This window comes from Watersipora subatra, chromosome 4, assembly GCF_963576615.1.
Source record: "Watersipora subatra chromosome 4, tzWatSuba1.1, whole genome shotgun sequence".
Taxonomy (NCBI): Eukaryota; Metazoa; Bryozoa; class Gymnolaemata; order Cheilostomatida; family Watersiporidae; genus Watersipora; species Watersipora subatra.
In genome coordinates this window covers 58,563,566-58,591,126 of record NC_088711.1, presented here as the reverse complement: position 1 = coordinate 58,591,126, position 27,561 = coordinate 58,563,566, and the positions used below count along the sequence as shown (strand labels likewise).

The window sequence follows — 27,561 nt, the reverse complement described above, 5'->3', positions numbered from 1 at the left end:
TTGACTGTCTCTGTCTGTCGTCACACACACATACACGCATTGGCTGATAAGGTGGCAGTCGACCAATGAACGTTTTTACTTTTGCGGAGGGACTGAGTTATGCCTTCAGCAAATTACAATTAACAAGTACTAAATCAGCGAGCACATTCTGTCAAATATATCATAAAGAAAGACAAATTACGATGTCGCACTTAAATTTAAAAATATAAATTTTGTTTTGGAAACTTCCAACCGAAATGGCCCTGAATTTTCATATTAACGGAAAGCAACCCTACAAATAGAATCAAGTGCTGGAGATGTCACATAACAGTGACCATGACTAATGACCTCATATTATGTCAGTACAAGAATTGGATGTTTCCTAGAATATTTCTTGTTGTTGAATACATTATTTTTAGCATTTGCTCATTTTAAAAGGTAATTATCTCTGAATGTAGTGAGAAATTTACTGATATTAGTTTTAGATTGATGTGTGAGCCGTACCCAAAATTTTTAGACACAATTTTAGGTTCATGAGTACGGCTTATACATGAGGATTTACGGTCGTCTGTACTTTCCTAGTCGCAGTTGAAGGAAGGTACGCAATTTCATCTTCACCCGGTCTGTGTCCTATATCACTACTTCTACACTTCCATTTGTGCATCACTAAAGTGCCAATAAGAGCCTGTTTTTATAAATACCATATTAATTGATTTGTGGGTTATACAGAGTGAAATCCTAATAGCAAAAGTGTAGTACAGCAATATATCTGCAATTATTTTTATCATAACACTCCGTAAAATAGTCAAAAAACAACCGCAGAATGTAACAAAAATCCCTGCAGAATGTAGCAAAAATCACTGCAGAGTGTAGCAAAAATCACCGCAGAATGTAGCGAAAATCACTTCAGAATGCATCAAAAATGACTTCAGAATGTATCAAAATCAGAATGTATCACCACAGAATTTAACAAGTAGCTGTTGATAGCAACAAAATGATAGAAATTATAATAGTAAAAGTCAGCCGTTACAAAATAAGATGCATCTTTCACACTATCAAAGGATAATTGTACATCAGTAGGGACGAGCGAGCGGGTAGAACATATGCTCTAGATCATGGGGGTCTCAGGTTTTGTTAAATTACTTTTAAGTGACAACTACTCAAATTCTTATTGGATTATTAGTCAGATGGTTATAGTAATAATAGGTTAAGTTTAGCGAGCATGAAGCCTGATGCAGAAACCCTCTGGAGTCTAATTGCTGTCAACCAGTTGATGGTCTGTGACATGTTTAGCATCATTATTTTTTCTTGTTAGTTTTCTTCTTGCCCTTTTAAAACAAATAATCAATGTATTTGTTGTAGAATAATAAATACATGTACCGAAAAACCTCTAATTGAACGCCACCCTAATTTGAATGCCATTTCTATTTGACCGCTACTTTAAGAGAAAGATTGAAAAATAAAGCGCCACTCTCTAATTGAACACCACCTCCATTTGACCCCCACTCTAACAATCTTTGATCTTCATGAACCAATATCAATTGATTTGTAAAAAAGTATCTACAAAATTGTATTAATAATGAATTGTTTACATCAATAACAATTAATTCTCTCGTTGTCCAAATCCAAAGCTTTTCGCTTTTATTTCGTTAAAACTTTGAAAGCAGCACCATAGAAATAATTAATAACTGTCTTAAGCCAGCAGTAGTTTTTTGTTTAAAGCGGTTTTAATACTTCAAAGTACATGTATATAAAGACCGGTTTACATTTACATTTATGATAGTAGATGAACGACTAGTTTTAAACCAAAGGTTACTCGTAACGAGCAAAACCTTTACGCATTGCATTTGTGCAATGCGTAAAAGTTTTGCTCTGCCACAAAACTGTTTGGTCACTAATAACTTGGTAACTAATATCGTCTAGTTCAGCGTCAGAAGAGCTGAGGTCAGAAGATCTTCATTCTATCGAAAGTAACAATCAGAACGCAGTTATCCGAGCAAACGATGCTAATACTTTTGTTTTAAAAACAACAATTTTTGTTTCTGCATGTAATATCAGTATGGTTAGTTTATGTCATTCGTTCATGAATATATATATGTAGCATTTGATAGATTACTATTATATAACTTATAAATATTAAGTGCAATGAGCTTTTATGCAACATTGTTAAATAAACATATAAAATAAAAATATGTCATCAAATTTAGACTGAAATAAAAATTGAAAGTTCTAACAAATTGCAAAGCAGGCCACAGGCTATAATATCATTGGAGGTTGATTGCAAGCAATAGATATCAACTGGAGAGATATTTCTCGATGCATATTTATTTAGAGATCATTGACAAGCTGAAAGTATTTTAGCAGATTTATTGCATTCAAAAGGTTTAATATCACTCAACCAGAAGGAGAGGGCGAAATATAGGCGACATTAGCTTTGCCCGTAAAAGGGCTAAATTTATTTTCCTAAGATTCTAACGAGCCATTTGAAAAATACAATGCCAGCCTCTATATTTGAATGCCAGCCTCTATGTGAATGCTATCTTCAATTGACCGCCTCTATATATAAAGAGTTGAAAAATAGAGCACCATCGCGTTCAATTAGAGGTTTTATGGTATATATCTACATACATGTGTATACTAAACTAAAGATAATAATTTTAGTATTCATGAACATGTATACTAATTAACAAAATTATAATTTTTTTTGCCATTACCAATCATTGTTTTATTACTTTTTTATTGTTTCACCTAGCTATATTGCTTCAAAGTTTTTCTGGCAGTTTTAGTTAGTAAATTAAATTCATGATTAAAAGTTGTGTTCACTTCTCACTTGTAGAAAGTGAGGAAAATCAATTGATCAATGCACATCTTTAACTCCCAGAAACAAAGCTTTGAATTATTGGCTTGGCATACTGATGCTTTTGTTAAACGTATGTTCTTTTTGTAATTTTACAGTCTCAATCTATACAACTCCCTATATAGTGGCCATCGAGAACGGGCTCGTATCTCAAAGGTTACGCGTATCTTTGAGATACGTTTTTTATGTTCAAATTATCGACCTATATCTATTTTACCTATTTTTAGCAAAATATTAGAGAGGCTAGTAAATGATCAAATAATAAACTATCTTGAACTAAATAGCTTGTTGAATAACTATCAATTTGGTTTTAGAGCAAAATGTGGGACTTCTGACGCTTTGTCAGCTTTTACAAATAAATCATTTGAGGCTTTTAATAAAGGAAACAGTGTTTTAGGAATTTTTATTGATTTCAGCAAAGCATTTGACTCTGTTAACCATGATATACTTTTATGAAAACTAACTAAATTAAATTTCAGTTGTCAAAGTATTAATTATTGGGTTAAAAGCTATTTACACGACATATTTCAACAAACAAAAGTTAGTAGTGTACTTCCTTCTGAAAAGCGCGTAACCTGGGGGGGTTCCACAAAGTTCAATTTTGTGCCCAACACTGTTTCTGATTCAGATAAACGATCTTTGCAAATCATTAAAACGCTTACAACCTATTCTTTATGCAGATGACACCACTCTTTTTCTAGAATCAAGTAACCTTAACAACATATTACCTCAGATAAATGCAGATTTGGAAGTCATCCAATGCTGGTGCATCAGTAACCAACTGTACTGGTTTTTGTCTTGGTCTACCAGTGTACCTAATGGCGACCCGACAGGTCGGCTTACATTAGCTTGCCGTGCCTATAACTGTATGTGATTATAGAAGACCACGTCAACCCTAAGGTCCGTCGTCTGATTAGCTTAGGTCGACCTCTCTTCTCTATTTAGGTCGACCCAGTCAGGGCACCTTTAGCTGCTGACCCCGTAGTCAACTAGCTGATCGATGATGCCTATACTGGTCATCTATCCGGCATTAATTCTTCTGCTGACTGCTCAAGCAAGAAATGAAGAGAGAGTGTATGTGTGTATAATTGTATTGACTATATTACAAACAACTGCCCCCACTGCAAGCTATGCCTTCCTTTATATAGGTATCAGCTCGCCCATATAAGGGCATAATGACTATATATAGTAATAACGACCATATAAGGGTTAATGACGCGGGGTTGACTAATAATATAAGTAAGCATGCACTTGAAATGAGCTAGATAATATGAGGAGTAACAAATCTGCCACATACGCCGCCCCTATAGACGGCTATCCGTCTATATATACATATATATAAAAATAATAGTAAAAATAATAATAAAAAGGATAGTAATGGTGATAATATAGCGAAGGAAATGAGTTCCAACTACTTGTTACCGTCGTAGCTACGGTCTGGCCTCTTGCTGATCGGCCAGCTTTTCTAAGTATGCGGCCCTCTTACGCAATTGCCGAGCTCCTAACCTCAACCGGTCAGCAGCCGACATCGTCTTCCTTGGAATCGAAATTTCTCACCTCTCCTGATGTACATTAACAGTCCAAACGGAGGTCTGAGGCGAGGGGTCGGAGGGTAGCGCCGGCAAGCACCTGGAGGTCGTGGTGGGTCGAACTATTTTGCTTCTCACCGCTACCGGGGGTGACGGAGATCAACTGGCCTCGGGTGCAGGCGCCCTTCTTTTCTTAGCAGAGTGGGTCGGAGCCTCCTTCCGATCGTTATTAGCCGTCCGGGAGTACTGATTGTAAGGCTCCGGCTTTGGGAAGGGATTCCGGTCGTCTAGAGCGACGTACTCGGCCCACGTGTAGTAATTGTCTGCGTCGACCTCATAGAGGAGGCCCTCCTTACTTCCGTGTTCCTTGGCCGCGTCCATCTCCCTCAACCGTTTTTGATGCTTGGACATCATGTCTCGGGAGGTAGAATTTCGCCCACACTGGCAGTAATATCAAGTAAAATGCTGTCGAATATGGATCTTTCTCCGTTTAGGGGTCGTACAGCTGTATTGACATATCGGACAGGCCATTCCTTTCTGGTCGGTATGTTTTCTTATTATCTGTTCCGTATGGTCGTCCACCCATCTTAAAGTAGCAGGGGCGACTCGGGCTTTCTTGGCCTTGGTTGTAATTGTTTCGAAATCGTCCAGGTATCCTTCTAGTTCTTCCTCTATAATTAGTTCTACAGGGTCGCCTTTATTTGGAAGCATCGGTAATACGTTAGTAGGAAGAGGCGATTTCTTAACCGTTTCCGAAGTGACATTCATGATATTGGCACCGCTTGTATAAACCTCTTGACAGGAAGGCTGGTGTTGACTGAATGACTGGGGCATAGCAGCACATTTTAAATTAGCCGCTGCCAATGACGTAATCGCTCCCGAATCGTTTAATTGGATACTGTTCAACTCATACTCCCGCAGGTGCAGAGGCAAATTCCTACTCCTCTGAGGCCTGCTAACATTGTCTGGCTGTCGGTGGACAGCTGGCTCTCTTGCCTCCACACTTGCTGGAGTGCAGTTTTCTGTATCTCGGCATTGTCCACTGGAAGGCTGGTCCTCTGGGTTGTCAAAAGCTTCCTTAGGAGTTGTCCCATCGCCACCTTTGGAGTTGTCTTTCCTATTTGCCTTTTCTGCATCTTCAGCTTCTAAGACGGGCTCTGCCTGAGTTTTTCCATTGTTTTTCCTTACTCCACGCATGTTAGGCCTTCTACTAGGCTCAAGCAAGACTGGGGCTTTTCCATGATAGTTGCTGCAGGGTTTGTAAGCTCTCAACCGGTGTTCAGACTGTACAGAACGCTGTCCCCGGCGTTCGATTGTGTACGTATGATTTGGAAAGCTTTGGATTACCCGGTAAGGCCCAACTCTCTTGACCGACAACTTGGAGTTCTCCCCCTTCCGTCGACGTCTGCGGGTCATCAAGACCAGGTCGCCAGCCTTGAACAGTGGTGGTTCAGTGGTGTCTTCAGCCACGATTTCTAACTGCCTGTGCCTGAGAATCTCATGGGCTTGTAAGAGCCGATCTTGGATTGCAATAGCGTACTCATTCGCACTCTGAAAAGATTCCACCGAACTCCCATGTTGGAGTTGGTCAGGAAGGCGCAACTCCCGACCGAGCATCATGTAATTTGGAGTTTCTTTGGTGGCTGAATGGGGAATCCCCCTCAGTGTTCTCATTAAATGTGGTAACACGAGATCCCACTCCTCCTGTCCTCTTCCAGTAAGGAGGGCTCGCAGGGAGTCTCCGAGTATTCTGTTATTCTGTTCAACTATACCGCTACCTTCAGGCCGGAATGGAGTCGTCCTTGACTTCTCGACTCCCCAAAGTCGACACAGCTCCTGGAATAGGTCGGATTCGAACTGGGCCCCTGATCAGTATAGATTATTTCTGGCAATCCGAAATAACTGAAAACCCTTTCCTCCAGCGTACTGGCCACGGTAGGCGCGGTGGCATCTGGGATTGCGATAGCGACCGACCACCTAGTGAAGTGGTCGGTCATCACAAGAGCCCAGATGTTTCCTCGGGTGGTTAAGGGGAGGGGGCCGACCAGGTCTACAGCCAATCTCTGCCACGGTCGACTAGCGTAGAGCCTCTGTCTATTGGAGGTTGTTGCACCAGTGCCATGTTTGGCCTGTTGGCACACTTCACAGGACATTACCGTCCGACGTACGTCACTGGTCATTCCTGGCCAATACCAGTCCAACTGGACCCTTTTTAGTGTCTGATCTACGCCACTGTGGGCCTGTCTATGTGTCTCCCAGATTAGGTCTTGCCGCACAGGTAAAGGGCAGACGGTGACTGCTTTGCTTCTACCATTTCCTGGGATTGTCGCTGTCAAGACCCCGTCAAGATCAATCCGCAGCTGCGAAAACATGTTGGCTAGCCTCTTCAACTCTGGGTCACCAAGTTGTAAAACTTGGGCATCTATGGGTCTACCAGTCAACACTGCCTGGTAAATTTTACCGATTGCCGTCTCTGCTCTCTTTTGTAGTGCAACAATTTCGCCAGCTTTCGTCTGTGCGGAGGGCCGTTTTTCTATAATAGGGGGGTGCTGACCTAAGCCTTGGTCGACCTTCTTGTTTACACTAGGGTCGCCCTTCTGGATTAGCCTGGGGCCGGCCTCCTTGTCTTTCCGAGGCCCGCTGTTGGGTCCGGGACGCCCACTGCTTGGTTCCTCCATCTCTGGGGTTGTTGGGGCAGAAGTGGCCACTCAATCTCATCCAGATTTCCCGTGGGTACTCGACTTGATGGAATCGTCCCCTTCTGTAATTCTTTACAGATCTCCGAGCAGGGAGGCCCACCATCTCGTCTATCTATTGAGGCACATTGCTTGCAGTCTTCACACTGTTGCCTACTCAAGCCATCAGCATTTCCATGCTTCTCTCCCTTTCGGTGCACAATCTTGTATCTGTGTTCCGACAAGCTTTCCAACAACCGGGCTATCTGATAGGAAGGTTCCTTCCTCCGGTGCAGCCAGACTAGGGAAGCATGGTCGGTCCTGATGACAAACTCTCGACCGTACAAATAGGGCCGGAAATGTTTCACGGCTAACACCTACGCCAGGAGTTCTCGCCTCGTGACACAGTAGTTCCTCTCCGCAGAGGAGAGCGTCTTGCTGTGATAGGCGATAACTCGCTCCTGTCCTTGTTGGACCTGGGACAATACGGCCCCAGTTCCGACGTTGCTGGCATCTGTGTCAAGTATGTACTCTAAGGTTGGATCTGGCTAGCCTAGTACAGGGGCATGCGTCAAGAGCCACTTGAGGTGACTGAAAGCTTCTTGTTCAGGTTGACCCCATTTCCAGGTGGACCCTTCTGCCGTGAGTAGTGTCAAGGGCTTGGCAACCACAGCGTAGTCGGGCACGTATCGGTGGTAGTAACCGGTAGTGCCGAGAAAAGCCCTCAGCTGAGTTACATCGGTTGGCTCCGACCACCTGTGGATCGCTTCCACTTTTTCCGGATCCGTGGCTACACCAGTTGAACTCACTACATGTCCGAGGTACTTCACTTTTGTCTGCATGAGGGTACATTTAGATGGTTTTAGTTTCAAGCCGGCTTGTCGAAGCCTGTCTAGTACTTCTGACAGCCTAGACAGGTGACTCTGGAGGTCGGCTGACATGACTATGATGTCGTCCAGATACAACAAGAGCGTCTTCCAGTGGAGCCCTTGCAGCACTCGCTCCATAAGCCTCTGAAACGTGGCAGGGGCCGACATCAGCCCGAAAGGCAGCACTTTCCATCTCCAAAGCCCACTTCTCGTGATGAAGGCTGATTTCTCCTGCGCTCCCGGTGACAGGGGTACCTGCCAATAGCCGCTCATCAAATCGAGAGTGCTGAACAACTTGATGCCTGACAGAGCATCCAGACGGTCATCGATCCGAGGAAGTAGATATGCGTCCTGTTTAGTGACCGCATTCAACCTCCGATAATCAATGCACAGTCTCCAGGTTCCATCATTTTTCCTGACCAGGACCACAGGAGAGCTCTAATCTCCATATGCCTGCTCTATCATTCCTTGTTTGGCCAGCTCAGAGACCTGCCGATCTATTTCCGTTTCCTTCCCAGGGCCAACCCTGTATGGGGTCTGCCGAATGGGTTGAGCATCCGTTATCGTGGGTATCTCATGTTGGACCAAGGTAGTCCGACCCACATCTCCATCCCCTTTACTGAAGACATCGGCATACTGATCAAGGAGCCTAACTACTTGTTGTCTGTCGTAGTCACCCCTACAGTGCACTATAGCTTGGCTATACAGCTCTTTCACGTGAGGAGCCACCTTTGGGTCAGGCCGGGTATCCTGGCTTGGTCTCGCTTCCTTTGGCCCCCCCTCTGTCCAGGGCTGGCCGATTTCAGTTTCATCAACTCCTGTGTAGCTGCCAATCACAGTTCCTGACGCTACCTGTACAGGGGAATCTGTCGGGTTCAAACAACGCAGGGCAACTGTTCCCTTCTCATCAGGTAGGTGGAGGCTGGCAGCCACGATGTACCGATCTCCTGATCCCTCTACCATTCCTAAGGGTTGGTATGTGTGGGTCGTGAGGCGGCATGTAACCACCATCTCCGACCGAGGTTGAAGTGTCATGGTACGGACAACCTGCACCTTGCTCACCAAGGGTCGTCCGTCCCGATCTGTGCAGATCAGCTTCTGACCATTCACTACCAATGTGGACTCTTGGAAATTCATCTCACAGCATTGGTATGTCAAGAATGGCATCCCGATGATGGCATCTTCTTTTAGGGGGCATACAAGAAGTGATACAGTCATTTGTACACTTCTGACTCGAACGGGTACGGTCAACATGCCATGAAAGTTTAGGCGAGACCCCTCAGCCATCGTGCCATAGTCTGTTCTCTCTACCAACTGAGCCTTCAACCCCGCGGGAAGCCGGTCAAAGACATGACGGCTGAGTAGGTTGGAGGTGCATCCACTGTCTATCAGGAAATGAGCAGGTCGGCCCATAATCTTCCCAGGTAAGAAATAGCTACTACTGTACGGTTTCCAAAGGGTGTCCGCAGCCACTCTCTCAGGACCGACCTGCTAAGTCGTCTGACCGGTGTGCTGCCACCTCTTACGCCGTCTCCTTGTCTGGAGCTTTTCTGTAACCACTGGGTTTGGGATTTGGATTTCCTCTGTTTGCTGCTCAGTTAGTGAGTCAAAGGAGTTTTGTAGTAAGACTGAGGTCGACCCATGGGGGGTCTGAGGTCGACCTGTCCGACGTGGGGTTTGCCAAGGTGGCTTTCTCTGGTTTGAGGGTCCACAGTCAGTATGTTTGCCTACTGCTGTGAACGATGCCCGTTTCCCTGCTGCTGGTTTCTTGCTGGCTGGGTAGCCGCCATCCGAGGACACTGTCGTCTGACATGTCCGACTATTCCACATTCCCAACAGCTGGTCGCCCTTCTGATCTGCTGCGGCTCTGGAGTAGTCCGACCTTGGCTTCTGGGTCGGCTACCATTGACCGCCAGTCCTGTCGTCAAGGTGGTCAGCTCCTTTAGGGCTACAAGGACATCTTCCAACGTAGCCGATTTTGTAGCTTGTGGGAGGTCGACCTGGGCTGCCTTGGGGTCATCCTCTTCCTCCCCTTCTATAGCCATGATGGTCGACCTTTGGGTCAACCGAGGATTAAATGGCTAAATTTGCAGAAAGTCATTTCCAGCCTGCACTGCCTCTCCCAAAGTCCGTGCTCCCACCGCTAACAGATGCCTCTGTAGATAGGTGTTGCCCAATGTCAAGGAGAAAGCATCTAATGCCATATTTGCACGATGGTGCTCAGGCAGATCAGCATAAGCTATATTGGCTAGTCTTTCTATTTCTGCAGCATGATCTTGCAAGCTAACCTTGACTTCCTTCTTGAGGTTTAATCGACTCCTGGCCTCTCTAACTGTCAAACCAAATTTAGTTCTCAAGGCCGCAAAGATGGCATCCGTAGTTTCTCCCCTGCCACAGCTTTTAGCACTGTCCTTCAGCACCTCTCTGAGGTGTAGACGTGCTGACCCTGTAGACCATTGATTAGCTTCAGCTACTTTCTGAAACTGACTGATGAACAGTTCAACATCATCACTGCTATCAAACTTAGGGGGCTTGAAGTCCCTCTCTGGTCGAGATTGCCGTAAAGCCTCAGTTATGGCGTCAGCCATCCGCCCATACTGATCAGCTTGATGGAGGTCAGCCTCAGCCGCCTCTCTCCTAGTTGACCGCCTTCCAGGCATGGTCAGACGATCTCACTGCTGCCACCAGTGTACTGGTTTTTGTCTTGGTCTACCAGTGCACCTAATGGCGACCCGACAGGTCGGTTTACATTAGCTTGCCGTGCCTATAACTGTATGTGATTATAGAAGACCACGTCAACCCTAAGGTCCGTTGTCTGATTAGCTTAGGTCGACCTCTCTTCTCTAATTAGGTCGACCCAGTCAGGGCACCTTTAGCTGCTGACCCCGTAGTCAACTAGCTGATCGATGATGCCTATACTGGTCATCTATCCGGCATTAATTCTTCTGCTGACTGCTCAAGCAAGAAATGAAGAGAGAGTGTATGTGTGTATAATTGTATTGACTATATTACAAACAACTGCCCCCACTGCAAGCTATGCCTTTCTTTATATAGGTTGCAGCTCGCCCATATAAGGGCATAATGACTATATATGGTAATAACGACCATATAAGGGTTAATGACGCGGAGTTGACTAATAATATAAGTAAGCATGCACTTGAAATGAGCTGGATAATATGAGGAGTAACAAATCTGCCACACAACTCACAATCAATATTGAGAAAACTAATTATATGCTTATGAAAAATCCACAAAGCAAATTTAATTTAAAAATGAACTCTCTGCTAATAGGAAATAACATAATAAACCAGACTGATCATTTTAAATTCCTAGGTGTTTGACTTGATAATAATCTGAATTGGTCTACCCATATATCTAAGATACTAAAATACCTTCGTTCAGCGGCTGGAAATTTTTATAGGTTATCGAAGTACTTCCCACAAGAAATAATGATTACATTATATTACTCCTCAGTAAATTCTAAACTTATTTACTGCCTCGAATCTTGGGGCAATTCACCCGACATATTTTTAAATAAAATTAAGGTCTTTTAGAAAAAGCTGGTGCAAATTATATGTCATAAACCCTTTGACTATCCATCAAAAGAATTGTTTACTCAAACTAATATTTTACAAATAAATAAGTTATACCGTAAGTCCTCATGCTCAAGCCGCGCGGCTTGTGCTCGCAAACAGACGACTCACGAAGGAAAAAATAATCCTCCAACAAGCCGCCTGTGGTATCTAGCCGCCCTTACCAACAAGCCGCATATGCCCACAGACCACGACTAATGACTGAGGTTTTGTCGTCCTTGACCCCTTTGTGAGCAAAAGTGTTGGCATAAAAAGTCATTTTTGGCTACAAACTGTTGCAAACATATCAATGAGTGCAATGAACTTTTATACAACAATGTCAAATATAGTTATAAAATATAAATATGTCTTCAAATTTAGACTGAAATAAAAATCGAAAGTTCTAACAAATTGCAATGCAGGACACTGGCTATAATATCATCGCAGGTAAATTGCAAGCAATAGATATCAACCAGTAGAAATATTTCTCAGCTTTCCAATGTATATTTGTTTAGAGATCTATGACAAGTTCAAGGTAAGTTAGCAGATTTATTGCATCCAAAAGGGTTAATGTCGCTTCACCCGATGGAAAGTGCAAAATATAGGCGGCATTTGCGTCGCAAGTCAAAGGGTTAAACTTATCTTCCCAAAATTCTTATGAGCTATTTGAACAATACTTCAACACCCTCTATTTGAACGACACCTCTAACAAAACGCCACTAAAAGGAAAAGGTTCAAACCATACATGTAGATATATACACCTAGATTGGCCAATAGGGAAAAAGCCTGTCAGACTTAAATAGCATGACGTTATGTCATTGAATTGTACCTAATGCTTGACTGCACTGTTGTTAACGATGGAGCTGATGTGGTGACAAAATCACATTTATTTTCAAATAAAAGCCTTTTTGGATACATAATCCAGTAAACTAAAGGAATTCTGTGATAATATCTGATAATCACCATAGATTGAAACTATAAAAGTTGTGAAATGTTGCACACAAATCATGAGCCATCAGGGCTTTATTTGCCCCCTCTCCTATCCCCCTTCTCTCTTTTTCCCTTCCCCCTTCTCCCAAGAAGAAGTGGAGAGGGAGAAGAAGAAAAGGAAAAAGAGAGAAGGGGAAAAGAAGAAGGGGGAGCAAATAGCCCACCCACCCAAAGAGCCAGACCCTGGCTAGGTAAAAGACTAATATCATGCTGAACTTAACATGACTAAATAATGATGAGCCTGTGAAGTTTTGATCTGATCAGGGAAGTGGAATCAGTGGCTTTCTTACCTTTATAATGTGCCTTAATGGAATTATATCTCTTAGCTATCTCACGAGCTAGGCTACTAGCATGATGATTACACTTAAACAATAGCATGATGTTGAACCTCAGCAACTTCTCCATGGTGGCAATTAGTGCTAGCCTGGGAAAGTTTCTCACCAATCCACCACTACTAAGCAACACTCTCATCGCTTTCTCTCTGTGGTGTCAAGCCACCATGATTCTTAACTGTGCATTTTTAACAACAGTGCAGTCAAGCATTAAGTACAATTCAATGACGTAACGTCATGCTATTTAAGTCTGACAAGGCAACTGATGGGAATAGCTATTATTGGCCAATCTAAGTTTATATATTTATGGTTCACACATAGAGCGCCATGGCGTGCAAATAGAGGTTTTACGGTAATTCGTGTTGAGCATATTCAATGTGTTTAATATTATAATAAATGGCTTAGAGAAGTGGATATTTTATTAAACTATTAGATTTGTTAGCATGTCTTCGGCATTATCTAACATTATAACAATCTACAGTAGATAACACACACATAGTGCGCTTTTTAAAATGTGCTAATACAAAGAAACGTAAAGTGATATTTTAACCATTTTAATAAATTTTGTAGCAAATATTCTTTTTGTGAAAACAATATAGTTACAGTCAAATTTAGACATGCAAATTTAATCTGTTTCAATATTTTTTCGTAGGCCCAAACCATTACATACTGAAACAATAATTATACAACACATATTTCACTCAATTTGCTTCAGAACCAAAAATAACTAAAATAACTAAAGCGATTATAGCATTACACCAAATAAATTATATAAAGCATTGTGAAAACAGCGTTAAATGTATAAATCATGTAAAAACTAAATTTATAAGACAATAAACAGTAATAATCAATAATCAGTAAAAAAAGGCTCCTGTTGTTGCTTTACCTTACGGACACATGAAGAGAAGGTTTGATGGTTGAGTGAATGATAGAAATACTTACACTAGATATAGTTTACATTAACATAATTTGGGCATCTGTATTACTTTTACTTTAAACTTATAACAGCTTTTTAATATTTTGATTGTAAACCTTGCAAAGTTTAAGACATTTTGTATGTTGTATGTGAAAGATTACTTTGTGTGGAGGCAATTTCTGATTTGCTATATACACAACACTAAAGTATTTCAATGGCAAGTGCGTATAGAACTTGTTATATATAATTTTAGAATTGTTCAAATAAACACTTGAGGCTTGGCGTTAACATCTTGCTTTGTACAGGCATTGATGCTCTGTGCATTCGCTTGGTTGCATCTCATGATGGCTTGCGCAGTGTCTCGGCACATATCATAAGGCATCGCATTTGTCATTTCCACTGGCTAATAGGTGAGCAGGTTTTTTCTCAGCTAATGAAAAATACCCCATCCAGTCAGGGTCATGAACTATATATATGCCAAGTTCTCTTTTAGTAAAACAATTTCTCGATACTCCCTTTTCCCTCAGGTTTTATAAAACAGAATAAATATTCATACTCTCAATATTATCTCTCTGCTTGTCTCCCCTGAATATAAGTAAAGCAAACACATGTTACAAACAACTAGATGATTATATCCTTGTTTTCGTCTAAAAAATACTGAACGTGCAGGAGTTTACCAATGAATAAGTTCACCAAATACCAAAGGTAATATATCCTTTGAACTTTCATGATATTGTAAGTTATCTGCCTTATTTGATTCTTGAGGTTACTATTATAAGCATGATGCTGTGACATCCACAAGTTAATTATTGCTCACTCTCATCATTGAAAATATATTTCAATACTCACAGAATAAACCGCCTCTGTCGCCACCTCCGTCATCAGTTCCACATCACCCATAAGTTCCCCTCTCCAGTCCGTCATCGCCTCTGCCTCCACTTCGTCACTGTAAAAGAAAGCAGCTGCTAACACAACGTAGCATATAGACTAAATATTAGTGACTTGCACTATTTAAAATAAATCACAAATAAGAGATTTGATATAATCACAAGTAATGACTACATGTTATACACTTTGTGTTACTATGACCATTGTTACACCAGCTGATAAATAGCTTCCAAATTATTATATCAGTAAGATATAATAGCAACAAATTCCAAGATCAATCACTAAAACTGTCGGCATTCACCTCTGTACAACTTTCTTTCACATAGACAGTTGCGTGTTGCGTTATCTTGAGTAGGCAGTAGAAATGGCCTCTAAACAATCTGTCTTCAGGCGGACAAAGAACATTGTTTACGTTTGTCATCTTTAGTGATATATTTATATCATATCCAATTTAACTCTCGTTTTTACCAGTATCATCGTACCCAAAATTTTGATGCATAGGTTTTTTGCAACAATAACTTTTTTACACACACGCATGCACACGCACACACACGCACGCACGCACGCACGCACGCACGCACGCACGCACGCACGCACGCACACACACACACACACACACGCACACAGTCTTGTAAACGCATGCAATTGGGGACGCGATATTTTTACCATCACTTTGAGGACAATTTTCATCTATCATTAAGAGCTTTAAAAAATAACATATTAAAACATTTTTTGTTGGGTTTACAAATGCACTGATTTTTGGAGCTGTCAGCTTATCCGTTTTTCAGTTATAGCTCATGAGAATTTAACACTAACTTTGGGGACATCACCTCACACACATGTATGAATTTTTTATCTAATAAACGGGGAATTTTGCGTAGAGAAGATAACTCTGGCTTATTTTTGTTTTTTTCAACCATTTTGGAGTTGTTCACGCGCACGCACACACACACACGCTCACGTACACGCACACGCACACGCACACACACACACTTCTATGTACTCATAGTTATTATTAGTTCAACATATTCATGATTTTTATTTTGTTTTGTCAGTTTGTATTAATTGTATCAGTATTAAATCATTTTTCATTGTAATCGTAGCTAAATATATTATCTAGCTGTTACTTGCTAATTATTTCACATTCAAACAACTTTACTGTTGTTTCTTTTCCAACTTTTTTCTCTAAACTTATTTGAGCTACACAAAACACTTTTCTCACGGTATGATGTTTCAGAAGATTTCTATTTTCATATAATGAACTTTGAGAACAACTAAAAATTTTCAATCAAGTTCTTTAGATATTAAACATTGTATAAAATTTTGGCGGTTGCCAGACCTACTGGGGAGTCCACCACCTAAAAAAATGAGCAATGCCCCCCATTTGTCAAATTCATAGTTGGTGCGGAAATGACCAGAGTAGGTGTCAGCTAACTCAAAGATGCTGGCCAAATATCAAACTACATTAAAATAACTAAATAAAAATCTATGAATGACACATACTTTATTATATATTTGGACTAGCCGAATGCCTAGCGTAGCACAGGTATTAAAAATAGCTTATAAACAGTGGTAGGTAATGTAGTTGCCTGCTACTTGCCATTAGTCTGGCAACAACTAGCCAATAGCAACTACATTACCTGCTACTGTTTATAAGCTATTTAAAATCTTGAACGAATGTGTAGCATAAGACATGAGAAATATTTTTCAGCAATCTGCTTTAGCCATAGATATATATACCTATATCTAGGTATATATATCTATATATATATATATATATATATATATATATATATATATATATATATATATATATATATATATATATATATATATATATATATATATATATATATATATATATATATATGATATATATAAATTTGGTAAGAAATTTATTAAAATTTGACTAAGCAAAAAATTACTAAAAGTTTCGTATTACACAACAGGTGTGTAACACTCATCAGATAAAATGCTTAGTGAGGACTATACACAAGATTCTGCATTAGCTGGTAAGCTGAAATAAAAGCTCAGGTATTAAAAGCTAGATGGATAAGATCTATTATGTAATGCTATTTCGTAAAAGGTGTTTCTTAGCATGTCTACATGTAGATATAAGTTCACTACGTTTGTTAAGAGTTGCCTTCTCAGGTCTGTAAATGATGAAATATTTTTCTAATGTACATAAACTGCACTTTCCGGTGCTTTTAGAGTATGGCTTGGCGTGTGATAAAATCTTCCAGGCTATGTTGTAGTCAGCGCCGCTTTCCTTGAGTTCCCATATGTGGCTGCTTAGCTCGGTAGAGTAGCGTTTAGAAATGTCCTTGAATGTGGATTTGTGAAGGTTATATCTAGTTTTGAAGCTGTTTTCGGTTAGCCCTACATATGTGGCTGCAGGTTTATTGTTATCAGTGGTAGTTACGCTTGCCTGGTATATCACTGATTTTGCTAAGCAATTGTCTGGTAATGGGCAGGTGTTCTTATTCCTGCAATTGCAGCCAGGATTAGTTGTTTCTTGATGGTTCAGTGACAGCAGCCTCTGATTGTGAGAGTTGATAGCCTGTTTCACATTGTTCATACAGCTATAGCTTAATTTTATAATACTTCTGTTAAAGATTTTGTGTAGCTTGTGGTCAGTAGAGAATTCTTCATCGATTAATTTAAAGAAAGTTTTCCCGATGTTGGTGTGTACGGTGTTGCTGTAAGGGGGGTTATACCAGATTATGTTTCTTTTTCTTTGTCTATGTCTAGCCTTTAGTGGTGTAGCTTTAGGTGAAGAGAATTCTAGCTTGTGTTGGTATCCGCTTTTTTTTAAGGCTTCCTGATAAATAGGTGCAGCTTTGCTGAAGGCATTTCCATCTGATGAAATTTCTGAGAGTCTTTTGTTGATTGCCAGTGGTATATTTTTAATGATGTTAGGCGGGTGGTTTGAATCTTTGTGAACATAGGTAATGGTGGTGTTTGGCTTAGTGTAGGGCTCATACTTCCCGTTTTCTAGGTTTAGGGTTACGTCTAGAAAATTTACTATCTTCCTGTTGGCTTCTATTAGTATTCTTAGATCATGTGAGCTAAAGATAGCGCACAGGTCTTTCTTGATGTTGTCAACTTGGCGGGGGGTTGCGTTTAAAGCTCCCAGACCATCGTCTCTATATAGTCCAAATTTGTTATTGTATTTTTTAGATATTTGGTACAATATGTATGCGCCTACTAGCTCACATGTTTCAGCACCATCAAAACATCCCATAGTTACATCAAAGAGATTTTGGGAAGTTTTCTTACCCCATGGCTGTCCATTATTATACAAGATTGACTTTTTGGTGTGTAGTATTATTGCCTTATCTCTTTCTGTGATGGTGGTGTAACCAGCGGCAAATTCCAGCGCAGACAGAAGTAGTTTTTCTGATATAGAAGGATAGAATTCGATGACGTCAAAGCTGATGAATGTGTGTTTGCTCTTGTTGGGGATTTCCTTGAACCACTGCAATGCATCTGCTGTGTTTCTCCACTGGTTAATCAGTGTGGAGCTTTTTATACGGATGTTGATGTCTTCCAACAGTTTTTTGCTGATCTGACCCAGTTCTGATTTCGTTGGGTTTATGAGCCGGCATTTTGGATTGTTAAAAAAGCTCTCTTTGTGATCCTTGACGGTGATGTAGGCATTTTTTTCTGCAGTGCTATACACTCTGTCATCTATTTCCAGATCTCTAGCTATAGATTTAGCTTCTCTTGTAATAGTCTTGAGCTCTCTACTGTCTATTTTCTTGTAGGTCTGTGTGATGTTGTTAAGTAGCAGTGTGTTGTAGTCCTCAGGACTCATGGTGTAGAAATTAGATGTTTTATCAGCAGGCACAATTAATTTACTGTTATTTTTGATTTTCCTCTGCAAGTCTGTTGCTAGTTTTCTTTGGAATTGGTTGTGAGTCGTTCTAAATTTGATGTTTCTTATCATTTGTATAAGTTTTTTCTCAAAGTTCTGCAGTTCTTGTATTTGAGGTGGTGACTTAATAGATTTAAACTTGAAGGTCTCTATGTTGTTGGTTGTAGCATCTGGATTGAGATAAAAGAATGCTCTCCATCTTAGTCTTTTGCAGAAGTTTTCGGTTTTATCGATAATCCTGTTGATATAGTCTTTCTCAGTTGGTGCTGCTATATTCTTGGTGGAATACTCAAGTCTTAATAGTTCCATGGTGACTTTTGCGAAAGTGCTCAACTAAGAAGGAGCGTGATACAATAAAGTATAGGCTAAAAGTCAGCATAAAGTGCTCGATACTAAAGTAGAGCTTACTATAAATTTGGTAAGAAATTTATTAAAATTTGACTAAGCAAAAAATTACTAAAAGTTTCGTATTACACAACAGGTGTGTAACACTCATCAGATAAAATGCTTAGTGAGGACTATACACAAGATTCTGCATTAGCTGGTAAGCTGAAATAAAAGCTCAGGTATTAAAAGCTAGATGGATAAGATCTATTATGTAATGCTATTTCGTAAAAGGTGTTTCTTAGCATGTCTACATGTAGATATAAGTTCACTACGTTTGTTAAGAGTTGCCTTCTCAGGTCTGTAAATGATGAAATATTTTTCTAATGTACATAAACTGCACTTTCCGGTGCTTTTAGAGTATGGCTTGGCGTGTGATAAAATCTTCCAGGCTATGTTGTAGTCAGCGCCGCTTTCCTTGAGTTCCCATATGTGGCTGCTTAGCTCGGTAGAGTAGCGTTTAGAAATGTCCTTGAATGTGGATTTGTGAAGGTTATATCTAGTTTTGAAGCTGTTTTCGGTTAGCCCTACATATGTGGCTGCAGGTTTATTGTTATCAGTGGTAGTTACGCTTGCCTGGTATATCACTGATTTTGCTAAGCAATTGTCTGGTAATGGGCAGGTGTTCTTATTCCTGCAATTGCAGCCAGGATTAGTTGTTTCTTGATGGTTCAGTGACAGCAGCCTCTGATTGTGAGAGTTGATAGCCTGTTTCACATTGTTCATACAGCTATAGCTTAATTTTATAATACTTCTGTTAAAGATTTTGTGTAGCTTGTGGTCAGTAGAGAATTCTTCATCGATTAATTTAAAGAAAGTTTTCCCGATGTTGGTGTGTACGGTGTTGCTGTAAGGGGGGTTATACCAGATTATGTTTCTTTTTCTTTGTCTATGTCTAGCCTTTAGTGGTGTAGCTTTAGGTGAAGAGAATTCTAGCTTGTGTTGGTATCCGCTTTTTTTTAAGGCTTCCTGATAAATAGGTGCAGCTTTGCTGAAGGCATTTCCATCTGATGAAATTTCTGAGAGTCTTTTGTTGATTGCCAGTGGTATATTTTTAATGATGTTAGGCGGGTGGTTTGAATCTTTGTGAACATAGGTAATGGTGGTGTTTGGCTTAGTGTAGGGCTCATACTTCCCGTTTTCTAGGTTTAGGGTTACGTCTAGAAAATTTACTATCTTCCTGTTGGCTTCTATTAGTATTCTTAGATCATGTGAGCTAAAGATAGCGCACAGGTCTTTCTTGATGTTGTCGACTTGGCGGGGGGTTGCGTTTAAAGCTCCCAGACCATCGTCTCTATATAGTCCAAATTTGTTATTGTATTTTTTAGATATTTGGTACAATATGTATGCGCCTACTAGCTCACATGTTTCAGCACCATCAAAACATCCCATAGTTACATCAAAGAGATTTTGGGAAGTTTTCTTACCCCATGGCTGTCCATTATTATACAAGATTGACTTTTTGGTGTGTAGTATTATTGCCTTATCTCTTTCTGTGATGGTGGTGTAACCAGCGGCAAATTCCAGCGCAGACAGAAGTAGTTTTTCTGATATAGAAGGATAGAATTCGATGACGTCAAAGCTGATGAATGTGTGTTTGCTCTTGTTGGGGATTTCCTTGAACCACTGCAATGCATCTGCTGTGTTTCTCCACTGGTTAATCAGTGTGGAGCTTTTTATACGGGTGTTGATGTCTTCCAACAGTTTTTTGCTGATCTGACCCAGTTCTGATTTCGTTGGGTTTATGAGCCGGCATTTTGGATTGTTAAAAAAGCTCTCTTTGTGATCCTTGACGGTGATGTAGGCATTTTTTTCTGCAGTGCTATACACTCTGTCATCTATTTCCAGATCTCTAGCTATAGAGATCTGGAAATAGATGACAGATGGAAACCTATGATATATATATATATGATATATATATATATATCATAGGTATATATATCTATGGCTTTAGCTATACCTCGAGCTTTCAAATATTTAAATTATTATAATATATCTGAGAGAAAACTATGCAGCTCATTTTTAAAACTATTTTACCATGATATGTGATTACCATGAAATTCAAAAACCTAGTTTATTTTTGAAGCACCCTGAGATCTCAATAAGATAATAGTATATATAATGAGGCAATTGTTGGTAGCCTCAGGACCCACAGGGTTTGTTGCGAGTGGGTGTGCAAGCCTCCTCTTCTGCTGTTTTGCTTATTACAGTTTGATAAAACATGATATTTATATTCTCAACATTATCTCTCTGCTTGTCTCCCCTGAATATAAGCAATGCAAACACATGATACAGACAACTAGTTAAGTATTTCCTTGTTTCCGTCTTAAAAATACTGAGAGTGCGGAAGTTTAGTAATGAACAAGTTCATCAACTATGTGTTGCTCATGAACTATGCTTATCAACTGTGTTGCTGGTTACTAATATTAACATATGTTAGATAGAATATTTGTATCTGTTGTATTGAAGGCTAAGTAAAGCTAGTGTTGCTGAGTAAAGTTTTATTATAAACACTATTAATAATGAATAGAATATGTTACCTTGAACTTTGATGCACACATGGGTTTTTTCTAATAAAAGTCTCGTCAGTAGTGCATATAGCAGTCTGCAAATACAAAAATAGAATAAACATAAAACCTTGGACTATATTCCCCTATAATTACTAAGGTACACTCTTGTTGAACACAATATAGAAGTGCTCACAATATAATTACTAGCAATATCCTAAGAATGAAGATGCAAACACTCGGCAAGTACATTTGGCAAGTACATAGCAAGTTTACACTGTGCTGTTAAAGTACACATGAATGGAGATAGGAAAGTGTACAGCCCATTTATAAAACTATTTTACCATGCACAACTGCAATGAAAATCAAGAACCTAATTTTCTTCTTGAAATACCCTGACGACTCGATTAGATAAGTTTCCCAAATTACAAATATCTTCACATTTTATTCAAGGTTATTAACTTCTTTATGTTTACAGAATGTTAATCGGTCGCAAAAAATTGAAAGTGTCAATAAAATGGACAGATTTTATTAACTGCTAATATATTTAAATTTTATTTGGGATTTTTATAAAAATAACAGTGCATGGTTAAACGCTGTCATTACCGTAAAACCTCTATTTGGCCGCCATTGGAAGAAAAGGGTCGAATAATAGAGCGTCACTGTGCAAATTCAACGCTACCTAATTTGACCAGTACTTTGATCTTTGCAAACCCATAATAGCGAGTGATCATTAGAAAAGTGTTCACAAAATTGTATTAACAATGACTATTAGTCTGTTTTGCAACTCTAAAGACGTTCAGTTTTTTCGTCAAAACTTTGAAAAGAACACCATATAATTAATAATTGTATCAGGCTAATAGTAGTCCCTTGTTTAACATGGTCCTAATATGTCGATGTATGTGAAAATCAGTTTACTAGTTGAGCAGTCCGAAAGAAGAGTTGAGATCAGAAGACATTGAACATCTTTTTGAACAGCCAAAAGATGTTCAATCTAAACGAAAGCAACAATCAGAATGCAATTGGCCGAGCAAACAATGAAAATGTTTTTGTTTGAAAAATGTTATTCTTTCTTTCTGCATGTAGTAAAAATATGATTGATTTATGCCGCTTTTCCTTGAATATATATTTGTAACATTTGATAGACTATTATTATAGAACTTATAAATTTGCAGATTTGTAACGCGTTATTTGATAGCATCATTATGGCTATTTCAAATCCGATTACAATAGATTGAGGTTCATTATTCCTCTACGAGTGGTTTCATTGTCGGTGCATCAACATGAAATCGACAGATGTTTTGACGCTGTCACTGGTGGTGTGGCTCAAGAATGGCAGTTTAGAAGGTGTAATCCTCTAGGTTGGGCTTTTCTTTATACATCATGTAAGCTTTATGTTATGGCATATGTATAAGGATGTAGAGACTTGTTCTAGATTGTCATGGTGACGTTTTAAATCTGCTTGTATCAACAGATATTTCTTCCGTTTATATTTTGTAACGTCTCATCTGTATGATGAGGGAAGTGCATTTTTTGTTTCCACTATGGTCAATTAGTACCGCAAGCCATCTGTATGGTATGTTAAATGTTTTCCATGTGTTTCTAGTATATACATGTTGAGAGATATTTGAATACTTGTTTATAGATTTATATTTATAGCATATTATTTAACAGCATCCTTACGGTTATCTTAACACGGCTTACAATAGATCGACGCTCATAACTCCTCTTCTATCGCATATAAAAGCCGGATTGGCTACCAACTGTAGCAAACATTTCAATGAGTGCAACAAGCTTTTATGCAACGCTGTTAAATATAATTATAAAATAAAATTATGCCTTCAAATTTAGAATGAAATAAAAAAATTCAACGCATCAACAAATTTCAAAATTGCAAAGCACGGCACAGGGTATAATATCATTGTAGGTTAATTGCAAGTAATAGATATCAACTGGTAGAGATATTTCTCAGCTTCCTAGTGTATATTTATTTAGAGATATTTGACAAGTTGGAGTTAAATTAATAGACCTTTTGAATCCAAAAAGGTTTAATATCGCTTCACCAGAAGGAAAGTGCAAAATCTAGGCAAAATTTGCATCGCTCGTAAAAGAGTTAAATTTATCTTCCCAAAAATCTGATGAGCTATTTGAAAAATATTTTATCACCATCTATATTCCATCGAACTTTCATGATATTGTAAGTTATCTGCCTTATTTGATTCTTGAGATTACTATTATAAACATGATGCTGTGACATCCACAAGTTAATTATTGGTTACTCTCATCATTGAAAATATATTTCAATACTCACAGGATAAACCGCCTCCGTCGCCACCTCCGTCATCAGTTCCACTTCACCCATAAGTTCCCCTCTCCAGTCCGTCATCGCCTCTGCCTCCACCTCCACCTCCACCTCCACTTCGTCACTGTAAAAGAAAGCAGCTGCTAACACAACGTAGCATATAGACTAAATATTAGTGACTTGCACTATTTAAAATAAATCACAAATAAGAGATTTGATATAATCACAAGTAATGACTACGTGTTATACACTTTGTGTTACTATGACCATTGTTACACCAGCTAATAAATAGCTTTCAAATTATTATGAGTAGGATTGCGTCAACATTCTATAGCGATTAGAAAATAATAATTTCACACGTCATAAGAGTACATGTGAATAACCTCTTCTATAATTTTATGTAGTTTTCTGCAGCTAAGCAAAAAAATTGCTCGAGCAATTGAGAGGTTTTGATCATGTTAGTATTAATATATGTTAGCGGTAACATATGTAACTGTTTTATTAAAGGTTAAGTCAAACTAATACTACTAAGGGAAACATTATCTTAACCGTTATAGTAATAAAGAATAGAATATATTTTTACCGAGGAAACTGAAACACAGGAAGAGACGTAGTAGGAGAATCAGAGAAAGAAACTCTGTAAAAGAAAGCAGCTGCTAGCACAACTAGACATATTGTAAAACGTCTAATTGAATGCCACTTTGACATTATTTGATCTTTATAGGCCTATAGTATCAATTGATCAGTAAAGTGTACACAAAATCATATTAATAATGAACCATTTACAGCAATAACAGTTAATTCTCTCGGTGTCCAATTCCAAGGCTTTTCATTTTATTTTCGTTCAAACTTTGAAAGCAACACCATAAAAATAATTAATAACTGCTTCAGGCTAATAGCAGCTCCTCCTTTAAAGGTTGACTTGCAACAAAATTCACATTACAGTTATTTGATATCAAAAGATTCACAATGTCTTACTCTTGTGTTGTGGGTGCAAAATATGTGGGAATGTGATTACAAGCTCTTAAAAGCTCAAAAATGAACAGTTAGTCGCAGCCACACGAGACCGCCGTAGTTTGGATTCTCTTTTCAAAACGGCTCAAATGTGATGTAGTTGTGGTAGATGGTTTCTGTTTACACTCTAATTTTATATGCTGGTATTAAATAATATTGCACACGCTTTGCACACGCTAAATTACGTATTAATTAATGCAGTGCGCCTATTGCTTTGCGCTTAATGCTATTCGCCGAAATATCTCCCACAACGCCTCAAAAAGATATACACGCATGTTGCACGTTATTCGTTACAGTAAAAATAGATTCGTGAACAAATAAGTGATAAAATTTCTGTTAAATTTTGAAGTTTACTAAAATGCATACAAAAACTTTAAGTATGTGTTTAATAAGCTAAATTCATTTAAGTTAGATTCAGCGTTTATGTTACACGTCTGCCTCAAAGGGAAAAAATTCCCATGGTATGCACTGCACGTAGGAAATTGTTATGTTACCTTTTCTTGCAGATCATAACCACCAAATACACTAAAGTTATTGTAGGTAACTATATTTAATAAAGTTAACATATTATTTGGTTAATAATTTTTACTATGTACAGTTTGTGTATGGAATTTTGATGATTTTCAACAAGAAATATTTGCATTAGATAATTGCTATGGGTTTCTATACCACTTTATACAATATATTCACCTTACGATACCAACACTTAAACAAATTAAAATTGTATAATTGTATACCACATAATTTTTCATTGTAATCATTGCAAAACAAACTTTATTTAGCCATTATTTGCTAATTATTTCACATTTACATTTGAACACCTTTAAATTTTATTTTTCTCTTAAATAATTTCAACAAAACACTTCTTTCATGACATGAAATTTAAAAGTTACAGCTGTTTGAAAAAGTTTGAAAACCTTTACAGCTGTTTCACCTTTTCTTCTTAATTCATTTGAGCACAAAAAAACCACTTTACTTATTATACAAAGTTTAAAAGCTAGAACGGCAACTATTGTATATGTTAAACAAAAATGAATTTTCTTTCCAAAAACTTTTTTGTTGCCCGGGCAACGCCGGACATTCAATTAGTGTATATATATAACAAAGTGTTTGTATTTTTGTCGTATGTGTGTCCAGCAAATACCGATTTGTTAAAATGCATTAACTGTGAAAACTATTGGTTATTAAAATAATGGTTCAGAATAGTATTGGCTCGGCATATCAGAGTTGAATAACCCTTTTTGAAAAAAAACACTTTTTATTATTAATTATTATCGCCTTTTTGCGTTTTTTTATCTTTTGGAAGTTTTTGAAAATCTTACATTCATTACCTATTTTTTAAATTGTTATTTTTGAGTGTGCCGTTTTAATTTAAACGCCTTCAATTTTCAGCTTTCATTTGTTTTGAATATTAACTAATCGCATGATCAATCACTACAAATTATTGGTATTCACCTCCTAACACCTTGCTTTTCACATGAACAGTTGTATCTCGAGTAGGCAGTAAATTGGCGAGTACATTCTCTCTCCGTTTGGTCAGACAAAGAACATTGTTTACCCTTGTGAGCTTCAGTGATATATTTATATCACATCGCATTTAATATCTCATCTTTACATTTGTACCAGTGTTGTTGTAATCAAAAAAATTTGCCAGTTAGCTTTTTTTGCAACACTAACTTTTTTGTACACACACATGTTTATGTACTCATTGTTATTATTAACTAAACATTCATGATTTTTATTTTGTTTTTACAGTTTGTATTAATTGTATCAGTATTAAATCATTTTTCATAGCAATCATTGTAGCAGAATAAACTATCTAGCCACTACTTGCTGATTGTTTTACATTTAAACACGTTTTCTGTTATTTCAGTTTTTTTCTAAATTTATTTGAACTGCACAAAACACATTTCTCTTGATATGAAGTTTGAGAAAATTTGTATTTTCATTTTCATATAATGAACTTCGTTTCGTGTTCATTATATGAATCAAACAATATAAACAATCAAATTATTTAGATATTGCACACTGTATAAATTTTCAGTGGTTGGTATTCCTACTGGGGAGCCCTAAAAATTAGCAATGCGCCATTTGTCTACCTCCTAGGTGTTGTGGAAATGACAAATGTAGATGTTAGCCAGCTCAAACATGTTGACCAAATATAAAACCACAAAATAAAATAAAAAATAAATGAAGAAGTACAAATGACAAACACTTTCATTACATATTTAGACTAGCTCAAGTTATTCAAATTTATTGGCTAAAAAAAACTTGTCAACTACAATGATAACTACATTACCTGCCATTGTTTATAAACTGTTATAAATGCTTTATCATGACTTAGTATCAATAACTTCTAGAAAAGCTACACAACTGCCCTCTTCTGCTGCTTTGCTTATTACAGGTTGATATAACATGAATAATCATACTCTCAATATTATCCCTCTGCTGGTCTCCCCTGAACATAAATAGAGCAAACAAATGATACAAACAACTAGTTAAGTATTTCCTTGTTTCCGTCTCAAAAATATTGAAAGTTCAAAAGTTTGGTAATGAACAAGTTCATCAACTATGTGTTGACCATGAACTATGCTTATCAACTGTGTTGCTGATTATGTTGATATTATATATAACATATGTTAGCTAAAATATTTGTAACTTTTGTATTGAAGGTTAGATAAAGCTAGTGCTTCTGAGTGAAATATTAGTATAACCACTAACAAATAGAATATTTTACCTGTCGTACTGACCCCCAAGAACATAACACACAGGCGCATCAAGAGTGTAATCCTCTATCTGAAAGTACAGAATTAGAATAAACATAAGGCCTTTGACTAGACCACCCTACAATTACTAAGGTGCTCCTTTGT

General features: G+C 38.4%; 2 protein-coding genes across 2 annotated transcripts; both read right to left on the bottom strand.

Annotated features, from left to right (window-relative positions):
* Positions 1 to 6,131: 6,131 nt before the first annotated feature.
* LOC137394400 (protein NYNRIN-like) lies at positions 6,132 to 7,043 on the bottom strand. Its single transcript, XM_068081115.1, has one exon. The coding sequence runs from the start codon at positions 7,041 to 7,043 to the stop codon at positions 6,132 to 6,134; it is 912 nt and encodes a 303-aa protein (XP_067937216.1).
* Positions 7,044 to 8,347: 1,304 nt separating this feature from the next.
* LOC137394399 (uncharacterized) lies at positions 8,348 to 9,322 on the bottom strand. The gene has a single exon (XM_068081114.1). The coding sequence runs from the start codon at positions 9,320 to 9,322 to the stop codon at positions 8,348 to 8,350; it is 975 nt and encodes a 324-aa protein (XP_067937215.1).
* Positions 9,323 to 27,561: the final 18,239 nt, after the last annotated feature.